Below are 13,883 nucleotides of genomic sequence, written 5' to 3'. Positions count from 1 at the left end.
TGCATTTATGTTCATCTACATTTATGGAAATGTTTTTGAAAGCTATGGCGATGGATGTATATGAATCTAACAAATGATTATGCAATAGATGAAGCTACATAGCCTACTTAAATCTAATGTCAAGAGCTGTTCAACTCATGAATATCATGGCTTCTGACTTAATCGTGTGAAGTTCCTGCTCAGTAAGTTATGTACAGTTGGCAGAGAGGAATAAAGACACGCAGAACAATTCAATTAACTTCTTTTTATATATCATACATAAGACTGTCTTAATATAATACAAAGGGCATTGTCATAAACACAGCAAAGTCTTGACTAGATCTTACAATCTGTGGATACATGGACTTATCCTTTCCCCCATGCTGTTCAATTCTATAGTGCATGTTGCATGTACAAAAAAGTGATAAAATGTGAAATCAAAAATGAAGGAAAATATTCAAATTAAATAAGAGGACTTCGACTTCTGTTGGGTGTAAGATATAATGTTAACAAGTATACGCGTTTGTGTAAAACCCACAAACTGAACAGGCTTATGGAAAATGGAACCATTTTTTTCAACCATGTGCTTCTCATATAACCAAAAAGTAAGGTTTGTGATGTACATGCACTTACAATATACCCTGTGAAAATTATTAAGGTTTGAAGATCTAGCTTTCCCTGTTTGATTCAAACCCTACCTCATAGTGTTGTCCTGATGTAGTCAAGTACCTTTGCCAAAAGGCAAGGTTTTGCCACTAAGAAAACAGGAGTTCCTGCCCACTGAATGGTCACCAAATTGACAAACATAATCAACATACCAGCAGGAGCAAGGTAGTGAGTTCTATACTTCCTTTATTAAAAAAATATAAATATATACATAAATTCTATTTCAACTATTAAAAAGGGGCTGCATTTCATGACAACTGCTCTAAATAAGAGGTCAATCAGCATGATCTGAAATAGGCGCACACTTACGAGTCACTGCAGTCAATTTTTTTTTTCAGTCTTTATTTTGGAATGTTTAGTACCAGTATGAGTGCCAGTAATAAAACCACTGGCAATTTCTGAATGTCTCAAATTCTGTGGGGTATGAAAAATGATTGCAAATTTGCAATTAACCTTGACATCCAGATAAAACCCCAATCTCATTATAGGTAGCTTTACATTTGTGTGGAAATACCAAGCATGATTTCTCCGTATGATGGTTTCTCCTCTGAACTGACAATAGAATGACCTGTGCCCTGCCCTCGCTTTGAAATGTTGTTGCGGGCAGGTTATTTTGTCTAATTTCAAAGTTGATAAAATGAGCAACAGAAAAAGAAAGCACTTCAAAATCCCTGATATAAAAAAAATCTGGTTATTGACTGTAATGTTCTGAGGACATGCATGTCTGCCTAAGCCAAGCATGTGATTGTGGGCTGACGGGCACCCTTTCCCTTTGAATAGGACAACAATCATGGGGATCTGCCCTACCAAATCAGAACAATACCATTCCAAACAAATTCCGATTTGCCACAATTATCCTTACCCTGCCAGGACAATGACATAAAGTCTTGTTTCATGGCAGAAACTAGCGTGTTGACCAAATGATGTATGAAAGGCAGCAAAACCCTTTGAAATAGTATGATGGGGGCAAAAGAAAAACGACGACACAGAAATAGAACGCATTAGTCTCCTTTTTTTTTAACCATCAGCTTCTATCTTGCTACTCCGGAGCCTGCAGAGTAACTACCAAATTCTCTAACATACCAAAGTTTTAAAAGACTCCCAAAATAATCTACCAATTAATATGGAAACAGTTTTGGTAAAACGTTGCAAACAAATCTGGCCAGAATACACAATAGCCAACGGTCTCAACAACGGTCTCCAGTTTTGCTAAAGTAATATATTGCAGCTGTTTTGTATTGACGTTAAAATAAGATCTTGATAAACTTTGCGTCAAAAGTGGTGAACTGCTACATTATTGGTTACAGACACCTATATGCTATAAAACAACTGCTTTGGTATAAAAACATATCCAAAGGGAAAATAAATTCTTGTAAAATTCACAGCATAATTTGAGGAGAAAAAAGGCAGTCACTTAACTCATTTTTTTTTTCTTCAGTTTCCATGTTTTGGATGGAGAGACTTGTGCAGGTGGTTCTGATGAGGAACTACATGCAAAAGGGAAAAAAGTAACAAAACGTAAAAGGGTAGACTCTGGAATAGATAGTTCTTTCCACTGCAAAATCCTTAATCAGTGAATAAGATTTTCAAGGAAGTAATGTTTAGGAGGTTGTTGTGTACAATAAGACCCTGTTATGTGGGGCCCTGCTGAAGAAGAAATCTTTGTAGAGAAAGGCCTCAAATTACCATTCTTATTTACCTTTTCTATGTTGTTTTAATTTCCTTAAAGAATTAAGGGCTGTCTAGAGAGAAAAATAGAGAAAAGCCATCTTAATTCAAATGATAATGTCCAGCTCCATCCCATTCCAAGTCCATGAGTCATAAGGCCAAAGGGTTATCTAAGAACCAGCCACTGACTGTCTTCCTCTCACTGGGCTGGATCCTTTCGTATCCCGAGCCCACCGCTGCTCTCGTCTGTGCCAGGCCCGGTTGCAGCTTGCAGGACTACGGGGCCTCTAGGCCTGAGGGGTGGTGCTTCCCTCTCCTCCGACCCGGCCGGCGTCAGTATCCACCCGCGGGGTCTCCTCTCCACCCGGCCAGCACACGCTATAGGGACTCCACTGCTATGTGCTCCCCTTTTACAGAGTTACACAATACCGACCAACAACAAGAAATATCACCGCAAACACTTCCCCTCATTGTCAAGCTACAGGATTTACAAGCAGCTTTTACGTGAAATTTCACTTAAAAAAGGGCAAAATAATTAATAACCAGTGGAACAGTAATGTCAGGCATTCCACGGCTTGAACCGAAAGAGGACGCCAAGCATTTCATCACTGACAGCTACCTTTAAAACAGCTTCAAACTTCACTCTGAAATGCTCCTCAGAAGATTTTGCCACATAATACCATATGGTGATTACTTGGTGGTTACATGAAATCGGTGAAATGGTAAGATGGATGTCTCAATCTTACTATGGTTATTCCGCAGTATTATTTTGTGCCTAATGATTGCAAAAGAAAAACTGATGAAAATTACATATATACTTTTTAACAAAGGTTTTTCTCTGTAGTAGCGGTTCAGTGATATCTCCCTTCTGACGTGAGCAGCTTTTGTTCTCAACACACCTTGTAGTAAAAAACACCACCTTAAAAATGACGCACAGGGGGGAACACACAGCCAAATGTCAGTGCAGTCACGAGCTGGCCATAGAACTCTGCTGCACACACACTCCAGTCATTGGAGACTCCTCCCGGTCCATGCCCTGCCTCATGCCGAGGTGGCCTTCCGCTAGGTAGTGGGCAGGCCCTGTGTTCGTGCCCATGGGGAATGCAGGGTGCGCTGCCATGCCAGTCTCCTGCCGCGGGTTCGAGAAGGCACCCAGCCCCATGCTCAGCCCACCATTCTGACCAAAGTCAAGGGCACCGGCGGGCAAGTGGCGGAGCTGGTAGGCCTGGTTGCCATGGTTCCCAGTGGAAGAGGACGATGTAGAGGAAGAGGAGGCAGAGGAAGACAGGGAGGTCATGGACAGATGGCCATGAACCACCTCCATGGAGTCCTGTGTCGAGGAGCTGTGTGTCGGGGAGGTGTAGTGGCGTGGGCGTGGCCGCGTAGCCATCATCTGCCCGTGATGGTGATGAGGGTGTGAGTGGGGATGCAGGGCCTTAGGGTGCTGAGGGGGAACATGGAAGGTGGTCTCCTGAACTGGGTGGGTCTCTCCAGTGACTGACTCTGGTCCAACGCCACCTCCCCACACCAGTGGAGGGGGGTAAGGCTGTCTTGCCTGTCAATGTCAAGCAAATGAAAACAGTTACTTCTTGTGGCATAGGCTTATATTGCGATTCTTCTGTCCCTCTCAATGACACATCCTCAGACTGTATTTTTCCAATAGATTAATGTTAACAATTGCAAGTTTTCACCATGCAGAGGTATAAACTAAGGTGCATGTTCATATGGAAAACATTTTTTTTTTACTTTTGCTTTGAAGAATGAATGATTAACTTCAAATGGATTCGTTTTTAAAAGGTTTCATTCAAAAAGTCATCACATATGATACTTCTCTTGTGACATTTGAGGTAATACTGAATGAGTACAAATGTGAAAACTTGAGATATAGAAAAAAATAGCTTGATTCTAAACACATTACACCAATAACTTAAAAATATTTTTAGACTAATTTTCAAATATGATTTTAGATCTTTCCAGGCCAGCTTACTGACCTGTGGGCAGAGGCTGTCACCATCGATGGCAGGCATGGCCGTGCCAAAGTGCCCTCCACTGTGCAAGTGGTGATGGGTAGGGTCTGACCTCGCTCTGCCACTGGTACTCGTCCCAGATGACCCTCCTAAGGGGTAAACAGAAGTGTCACAAGCACAGCCTTAACAATGTTACATAAACAAAACATTCATGTCTGATGCAACAATAGGACTAAGAGACATTTACTGAGGTACAAGACAAGACCAAATACCATTGCAAGTTTTACAGTTGTTTGAAGTTTCACAAAAAATGCAAATTCAGACAGCTATATGATAAGATTTTATTTTGGTGAGTGGTTAATAACTTGCTACAGTTCATAGCCCAGATGTCAAGTTTCACAAAATCACTTGCAAACCAATACTCTTTGTACAATAGATGATAACTGTACCAAGATGACAGGTGATACTGTCCTCCTGTAATGTTTCTCAAGTACTGACAAATCAATGGCTTCCACTACTTCAAATGATGGCTAATGGGGGAGCTGGACACAGATTCAAATGGCAGTTACCTGAACTAGAGGAGGTGCTGGAGGTGGTTCCTGAAGACTGGGACTGCTCCAGTGCGGGGCTTGTGGACACACTGCTGCTTGTATTGGTCCCCTCATCCGCAGTCTTCTTGAAGAAGCTGTGCTGCAGGGCATAGTAGGGCTGGATGCGGCTCTTGGGGTCATAGTCCAGCATCCGGAGGATCAGGTCCTTGAACTTCAAGTAGTCAGCAACAGCGTGGCCAGACTCTCCCGCCCGCCGGCCACCTGGACCCCCTGCCTCCACACCCAGGATGGAGTGGAGCTTCCGCGAGGCTGGAGGCTTATACTGCTCAAGGCAGGGAACATAGATCAACAGATTTACTCATCAGTAAGTTCTGCATTACATTACACAACCTTGATGGGTTATGACAATAATTCAAATATACAAATCACATTTAGCCATAGACTGTATGATTTCTATCAGCTCAAGAGAATAGCAGTAAGGAACTGAGCTCACCCTTTTGCCATCTTTGGTCTTCTTAACGCTCCATGTACCATCCGATAGCTTCTCGAAGAACTTCCTGGCTTTTGGGGCTAGGTCCATAATGTGATTAGGCGGGATACCAAGAACTTCAACTATTTTGTTCATCTGGTCCACCTGAGGAAAGTGTTGTTGATTAAGTTAGTTACACCTGCTGTTAGAGGCAAAAGTATCAGGCAGATCTGCTGAATGGTTTTTAGAATGCCTTTGATTTTTTTTTAATAATTACAAAGGAACAGTCAGGATACATTCATTTTTCATACATTGTATGTAAAGCGTATGTCATCAAATGTTATCCAGAGGCCACAATAATTGATAATTTTGCAATGTGTTTAACATGTAAAAAAAAAATAGATTCAAGACCTGACAACTGAATGTAATGGGATATTTTTAAGGTTTATCAACCTCACTTCCCAATCTTTGTGGCCTAGATATCAGTATTTGTAGGCGGTATGTCAAATGAAAGTGTTATAGGCACAGAACTAGAATGTTTGAATATATTTCTGTGGTTGTAAGCTACTTTCGCATGTTTGTCTATTGTGAAGTAATTTCAATCATTTCAAATGTCCTTGTTCATGTATTGCTAGTTTTTGTGCACTCACAAAAAGTTGTCAGCTACTTCTTTTTTGGCATGTTTCTGCTTTTAGACCTTTGCTTGTTGCTTTCATATTATTGTTTACATCAGTGAACCTAGTTAAAATTTGCATCCTTAGTTTCATTACAGACCACAGCACAGAACAAATTTGAGTAGATATTTCACTTCAGTGTTTGGCCCCATACCTCATTGGCTCCACTGAAGAGAGGTTCTCCAGTGTGCATCTCCACCAAGATGCAGCCCAGGGACCACATGTCGATGGCCAGGTCATAGGGCATTCCCAGCAGCACTTCTGGGGAACGGTAGAAGCGACTCTGGATATACTGGTATATCTACAAAAAGAAACCAGGAACAGTCAGACCACCCATTTGCCCACTCCACTGCCCACTTCTGTTTTTAAGCAATGCAACAACATTTCTTTGTGACATTCTTGCTTTTCAAAAAAAAAAGTATTGCTATCACTGATACTGAAAATTGTAGCTAGGTACCCTCTGTCCCAGTTGGCATGAGCTGCCAAAGTCCACTATTTTGATGGCACTCCTCTTGGGGTTACACAGGAGGATGTTCTCAGGCTTCAGGTCACAGTGGATGATGCTGAGCTCAGGCGTGGCCAGGAAGAGCAGCGCCGTGCATAGCTGCTGGGCAAACTTCCGGGTGAGGTTGAGCGAGACGCCGCGGAAGTTGGTATTTCGCAGTAGGTCATACAGGTTATATGAAAGCATCTCAAACACGAGGCAGAGGTGGTTCCGGAACATGAAGTGACGCTTGAGGTGAACTGCGGAGGAGTGCACACAGGTCAGTAAAGTAAAACGAAAGCCAGCTTAATGTATTTCAATTAAGTCTTGCAGTGCATCAGATGAAAACTGAAAGAGTGCATTACCTATGTAGTATTTCATCTCGGTATCATGTTTGTTCATGAGCTCTAGGAGGCGCACTTCAATCTGGGCTTGATTGAGAAAAGCTTTCTTGTTCTTGATGATCTTAATGGCAACCCATTCCTGCTCTGCACGGTCATAGGCTTTCACAACCTGAAGATGCAAGGAAGAGAAAAATAATTATGCGTTTCCCAAAGTTAGTGTAGAAATACCATTTTCAACTTAACTGTAAGAAAAATACAGGAGATGGGATTAAATCTCACAGGTTATACAGAGCAAAAACAACATCACTACTTAGTTTCTCTATTTTTAATCATCATTTTGTCTCATTCTCTCTCATATATACCAATGCAAGAATGTGTATATAATTAAGCACCTGTCCAAAGGACCCTTTTCCTATCAAGGAATCAATCTCATAGCGGTCCATCCACTTCTCCCCATTCTTGACGATGTAGTCATAGTTATCATCGTCATAGCCATCATTGAAGACCTTCCTCTCTTTTTTGTGACTGGAGTCTTCACCCTGACCCTGTTGGTGCCGTCGCTTCTTTTTTGCATAATACACCTGTAAAATTAACAAAAGAAAAGCAAGACACATGATCAGACTTAATATTTTGTATACGAGTTGTCAGAATTCCAAATTAAGAAACTTTACACTGTCATGCTGACAAATCATTTTGAAAAATACAATTACATATAAAGAAAATAAACCCACTAACCTCATTGATGTGTTTGTATGTTTTGATAAGGTCAATGGAGAGCTTCCTCAGGGGAGCTGAAGTTGGGTCACGAAAGCACTGGGGCATGTGCCTCTGAAGTATCAAACAGGAAAAACACATGAACATTTAAGATACATTATCAATATGCACGTTACTTTTTATACCTACCAGATATTATGCTAAATCTTAAAGGCCATTCAGTAAATTTGAGAAAACGTAAAGTAGCTGGAGTGGAGGAAACATTTGACAAGCAACTAGTCTGCCTAGTGATAGTAGTAAAAAATGAAGTGGGCTTGTTTAAAAATTTCATTTCACAGAAGTATTACTATTCTTTAAACATCACACGTTAACACCAAAATAAATCATATAGCATGTGCATGTGGTATGGCTTGTGGGATGCAGGGACCCCATTGTCTACATTTTTTAATGATGACCCAATCTTGAAGGATGTGTAAAACAATGTTTATAGCTTAAATTGTGAGTTAACAGTATACCTGATTGGCAGTGAGCTGTGGTGTCTGGTCGCTGTACGGTAAGACCGTAGCAGATTGGTCAGTGCTTGGCTGGTGGCGGTCACTGTACTGCTGGTGCGTATGGGGCATTGGAGCAGCCATCTGAAGACCAGCAGTGTGGAAAGAAAAAGAGGGCGCAAGCCGGACGGACGAAGGTTTGCATGCTGAAGTCTCTCCTCCTGGAAGAAATTAGCATTGTTATGAGTTGCATGTTAACTTAATTCTACATGATATACCACAAAATATACCATGTAGTGAAAAGGGCAATTTTCAGGATGTAGAACAGGTGCATTCTTCTTTCACACAAAAGACATATATGGCCAAAAAATAAGACAGCTAAAAATATAGGGTACCCTGGGCTTCAAGCCTTAATGTGCAGATTTAATAGCAATAACCATCCACTACAATATAACCAATACAATAGTTCAAATTTCCTCATAACAAAAATTGATTAATATACCTATAAGGGAGACTTGAAAGTAAAATCTATTGCAAATTATGCATTTGTAATATTACCATGCATGTTGACATTCTAAAGCTCATACTTTTAAATGGACTAAGATAATCATAATATGTTGAGAGAATAACTAAAGGATAAATTCATTGCTGAGGCAAATGTCAAATTAAATACATTGTCTTGCATAAAATATATAAAGTCATAAAATGCATCAAAGGATGTGAACAAAATAAAGATATAACAGTCATATATCAACCTTTGTGAAGAAAAAGCAGCAAAAATGGTGGGTTTAACAGTAAAAGGGGGTGAAAATAAAACATCTCCACACTGTACAGTGAATCATCCTTCATTTTAAGCCAGAAGGAATCAAAAAATTATTAAATAGCATGTTCAGCTATCAGCATCTCTCACCAGACAACACAATTCACCAGTGCTACACAGTAACCACTATTCAGAATCCCAGCAACAGCACCTAATTAGCATAGCCTATCACCACAGAGATACAGCGTGATTTGGCAAGCCCATCAATGCACAGACCAATCACAACGCAGTATGCAAATAGCCTACTTTTGTTGCCAGGGCAGAGCTGCTCCCATTTTCCAATGAGAAAACAAGAAATAAACAAGAAATAAAATTGAACTTTGGCACACTTAGACGCTGCTTTCAACACAAGAGCCTGACAGCAAAATAGCAGCACAGCCCAAAACCTGCACTCCATCTGAGAGCGTTAGAAAGCTGACCCAGCTGTGGAAAAGGAAAAAATACAGATCCAGTAAAAGAAATAAGAGGAACTGTGATAGATAGAACAGTGGTTATAAATTAAGAAAACTAAGATATATGATTTAACACAGTACTGTGTGATAATATATATGTGTGTACATATATATAATATATATATATATATATATTTTTTTTATATATATATAAATATACACACATATTGAATTTAAGAGGGGATGACCCTCAAGTAACAAGGATTCAACTATGCATCCTGTAAAAGAAGCATTGTAATTTTGCTCAATTTTATAGGCCTATATCCTAATTAAAGCATTTCAATATGAATATATTTGTAATAATGTGTTTAGCTCTTTTTGAAAACCTATCACTGTTCAAGCACTAAAATGATAAGACTGATTTGTCAGGACGCCTGGTGTGTCTTTTTCCTGCTTCCTCTGCTGCGACCTAAAGACCATAATGTCAACTAGTTTTACATTATTTTGAGGTCTGACACCATATCAGACAAAGAAAAAAATACAATTCCAACCCATGGAAATGTGAAATACTGTGTTCACTACAGAGCTTAATTATGACCAGACATTGTTTGACTTTTTCCACTTTAGGATGCCTTTTAATTTAGAAGATTAGATGCCTTATTCAGTCAGAACAGTGAAATTATTGAAAGGGAAGAAGAACAGAAGTGTGCCACTCCCCACCAAAGGGTAAAGACTTAATATATAGCAGCTAACCTGGATGCATCGTCTCCTGTAAAATTTCATATCATCCTGGGAGGAGAGTCCAGCAGCAAACCACAACCCACTACAAAGAATAAAAACAGATCATTATCATTGTGCATCTTTGGTGGGATTTAACTTCATAGTGATTAAACTTTAGTGAAAAAGAAGGGATAGGAAACCCAAACAGAGGAAAGTACACTCCACAAAAAAACTGTGGTGGGGGGAAATTCATTAACTATCAAGAAATTCAAAAACATGGCTGAAATTCAAAAAGAAGGCAAGCTGCTTATAGATTGAGTAGACCAAACAGTCAAAGGCAGTTATTGCCTACACAATGAAATTTTCAAAACACAAAAGGTGTGAAGCTCTTGTGAGAAACTGTTAAGACACATAGTTCACTCAGGGAGGCACAGACTAGATACTACCTAACAATCAAAACAAATCAGGATTAATGTTGTTGTGGATTTCATAATACTGGATATCTCCTCTCAGCATGTCCATATGCAATCCAGATGAAAATTATAGTGGGTCCAAGGACCTGAAATCTGTTGTTCACAAAAAATAAATGATAGCTACAGCCTAACAGGCCCAAGTAAAATTACTGTACAAGATTATGCAAATTTACAAAGAAGTGGAAAAGTTTGTTTTGAGCCCATCTCCCAAACGTAATACCTGATAACAGGCCAACCGACAAAACTACAGGATGAATTTAACTTCTTTGAACGACCAATAAAGACCATAAAACCATTTAACAAGCGCACTTGTAGCTCCTATCTCCATTCTGAACGTTGAGATCATTCTTCATTTTCAGTACTGACTTATGAACAGTTCCTTCCGTGGCTTCTATTCATCACGGCATCAACGGGCCTATTTAGGTGTAAATATAGCTAGCTAGCTATTAGTAGCTGTCTCGTATCATAAGTGATGGCTATGTAAAATATCTCTAACAAGCCTATGTTTCATCTTCCCACACCCAGCTGATAACCACATCCATTCCAAAGCTGAATGAAATGCAACCCCTCCAAAATAATTAAAAGCTTAAGATTCATGTCCAGAAGGTACCCGAGTAGCTCTCTGTACTTACAGTTGATGGGGTAGATCTCGTCATGGTTGGAATTTACAGAGCATATTCAGTGTATTTCGCGTCTTCACTTGCTACATATCGTTCGTCTATGCCTCGAATTCCCCGTATAAATGACAAACGCATTCAAGCTCACGTTACCGTTAGCACTCTAACTAGCTAACGTTACCGTCGTTAACGTTACCCTACAAACTGCGGGACAAGCAAGCATATCTCTCTCCAATCCAACGTTAACGTTAGCTAGTGACGCTATGTTCAGCCAGCGGGTTGTGGGCCCATTCAGCTGGCTCGTCAACAAGCCAACGTTAACCATTAGCCAGGTTAGCCAAATTAGCTAACAGGCGTTAGCCAAGTTAGCTAGGTGGGCTAATGTAACGTCTTACCAGGAAACTCAGATGACACTGATAAAAATGGATGCAATTAAACATTGCATTAACAGCAAAGCGAATGTGGACGTTAGCTAGCACGGTAACATTTGCTTCATTCGTACAATGACAATCTCACATATTGCAAGGTTAGCTGTAACGTTAACACCATGCCAGCATGATTCTCCGTCCAAGCCCACACAATCCGCTAGCACCTTTAGCCCACTACTAGCTGGGGAGCTAATCCTGTCTAACGTTAACGTTAGTTCGTTGACCTACTGACTGAAAGCAAACGTTAACGCTAGCTACAGAAGAGTCGGCACCGCCACATAACGTTAGCTAGCTGCCATACCATGAGCTAACGTTACCATTCTCAACTTTACTGTTGCGTCCATCATTGTTAACCGTTCACGTTACATATATATGTTAGCAGACTCGCCAACGTTGAATGTTAAGCTAACGATAGATGACGTCAAAGATATTGTTTTACAAATGCTCACCTCTGATGGCACGATCTTCATTTAAAGTCCAATAACCTGTATGATGAGGCAACTTATCCAGCTTGAGATTCTCCCCTCCCTGCACGGTTAGCGAGTAACGTTAAACCCAATCCCCTTCTTCTGACCGGCAAACTCTAAAATTCGTCAGCCAATTTCACCATGCTTTTTATACCATAAGCTTTCACGAACAGCATCGGTGACCAAGGCAACGTTGACTAGTATCAGCTGATGACTAGCAGCTTGCTAACGTTAACTAGCACGCATAACTTACTAGCTAACCTTAGCAAACTGGCTAGCTAGTTGACAAAATGAACGCGGCTAACATTAGCTAGCAACCCTGGCTAGCTCTAGCTTCTTTGGCTAGCCTGAAGCTAACAATTCTAGCTACCGCTAAATAAACGTTGTGCCAAATTCAGATTTTACGTGTCTTTACAAATTCAGCGTCGGTCACTTCGATACATACAACCATTTAGATAAATCCCAATTACTTAAAAAACATGAAACAGAAATCGTGTCCTCTGATAATTTTGGTTAAGAATTTTGTGTCAATTTTCACAAAATGGCGCGCGGTCCAAACCTGCGCAGTGAACCGGCCCGGTGGACCAGAGACACGGACAACTGAGTTAGTGCGGCGCCGCCTAATTATTTCAACTATGTTAAATCGTTGGCCTCTTGATTTTCTTAATCCGATCCACTCGACGCATTTCTTTAACCAAAAACGTCAAATATATATCCACTGACAGCATTATTCCGGCGGGAAGGGAGAACATTTGAAAAGACTGAGCTGGGAAAAAAACCCTTCTGACAAAATGGCGATGCTCTAGCTTGTTGCCATGGCAACTGTCAATCAAAAAATAAAGTACCCGGATGTACCAATGACGAATAAAATCTAACTGCCCAGAGTTATAGGATACTCATAACTCTGGCGTTGTCCTCCGTGGTTGTCCCTGTCTGTCTTCTTAGGCGTGTTTAGTCTGGTACTAGTAACCAGCGAGTAGATTAGATGTACAACAGTCCAAATTTACCTTTGCAGATTTTACAGCACTGTGCAAATACGAGCCTTTTGGCCCCTCACCCAAAGTATTCCTGGGCTGACTGTGATGATGACCATTATTCCTATTTGGAACATGAGTCTATCTTAACATTTTTTTTTTTAATGTGACAGGTTATTTTATTTCTGGTTTCTATTTTTTAATGAGTCTGTTTGCATGTTTGTTTGTTGTCTTAATTAATGTTGTTGATTTGAAGATTAACCCAACCAAAATTGACTCTTTTTCTGTAAAAGCAGACATTTTCCTATATTTTTGGATGTTTTTTGTATTGTTTTGTGGATTTTTAGCTATGAGTTCTCAAGTTGAAGGAAAATGCAATTCTATCATCGAATGGCATTTTCAAAATGTTTCAGAGAAAATGTAACTATGGTAAACAAGGTAACGAGGTTGTTAAACAAAGTAATTTGAAAGTCTTTTTACATTTTCAAATTCCACATTTACTTTTTCAAATTCTACCACCCATGCTGGATGGACTATGCTGCTGGAATACGAGAGGCTTAAAGACATATTTCCTTAAGGCATAAATTAAATATTTGTAAGTTGGATGGATATTGTTGCTGTTTTGGTTGGAATGATTTATAAGTTTGCTGGCTACACTCTCTACTAATGTATATGTGAATGTGTGTGCATGTCTGTGTATTTGGGTGCAACATCAATACAGTGTTACAGTGAATTTAAATATTGTAAAATTTAATTGTACTGTCTTGGTATTGAGCACAATATATAGCTAACAGGTAATATCCTGAGTTGGCAAAAATAAGAGGCCTATTAGGCCATATCAAGGGAAATTCATGCTGTTCCATGCAGGAAAGCCTAACATATTAAATCATCCCATGTCCTTATCTTTCAATTCATTGTTTGTAAGGTAGATATTGACAAACTAAAATGCTGATAGAATGAATAGAAGCAAAATAATATAATATAA

The 13,883-nt window shown here is 39.9% G+C and overlaps 1 protein-coding gene across 1 annotated transcript; it reads right to left on the bottom strand.

The window, feature by feature from the left end:
* Positions 1 to 244: 244 nt before the first annotated feature.
* On the bottom strand, positions 245 to 12,698 carry dyrk1ab (dual-specificity tyrosine-(Y)-phosphorylation regulated kinase 1A, b). Its single transcript, XM_071512449.1, has 12 exons — positions 11,907 to 12,698; positions 9,973 to 10,042; positions 8,032 to 8,228; positions 7,538 to 7,630; positions 7,195 to 7,383; positions 6,824 to 6,971; positions 6,432 to 6,718; positions 6,129 to 6,275; positions 5,325 to 5,465; positions 4,850 to 5,153; positions 4,305 to 4,429; positions 245 to 3,868 (listed from the first exon to the last, which is right to left on the bottom strand). The coding sequence occupies exons 2-12, from the start codon at positions 9,980 to 9,982 to the stop codon at positions 3,281 to 3,283; spliced, it is 2,229 nt and encodes a 742-aa protein (XP_071368550.1). The 5' UTR covers positions 9,983 to 10,042; positions 11,907 to 12,698; the 3' UTR covers positions 245 to 3,280.
* Between the last annotated feature and the right edge of the window lie 1,185 nt (positions 12,699 to 13,883).

The sequence above is a fragment of the Centroberyx affinis genome, unplaced genomic scaffold, assembly GCF_046629955.1.
Source record: "Centroberyx affinis isolate AG114_WGS23_722 - 3 ecotype Tasmania unplaced genomic scaffold, CSIRO-AGI_Caff_v1 ptg006291l_1, whole genome shotgun sequence".
Taxonomy (NCBI): domain Eukaryota; kingdom Metazoa; phylum Chordata; class Actinopteri; order Beryciformes; family Berycidae; genus Centroberyx; species Centroberyx affinis.
The sequence above is the reverse complement of the archived record's forward strand: the minus strand, read 5'-3'. Positions and strand labels throughout refer to the sequence as shown.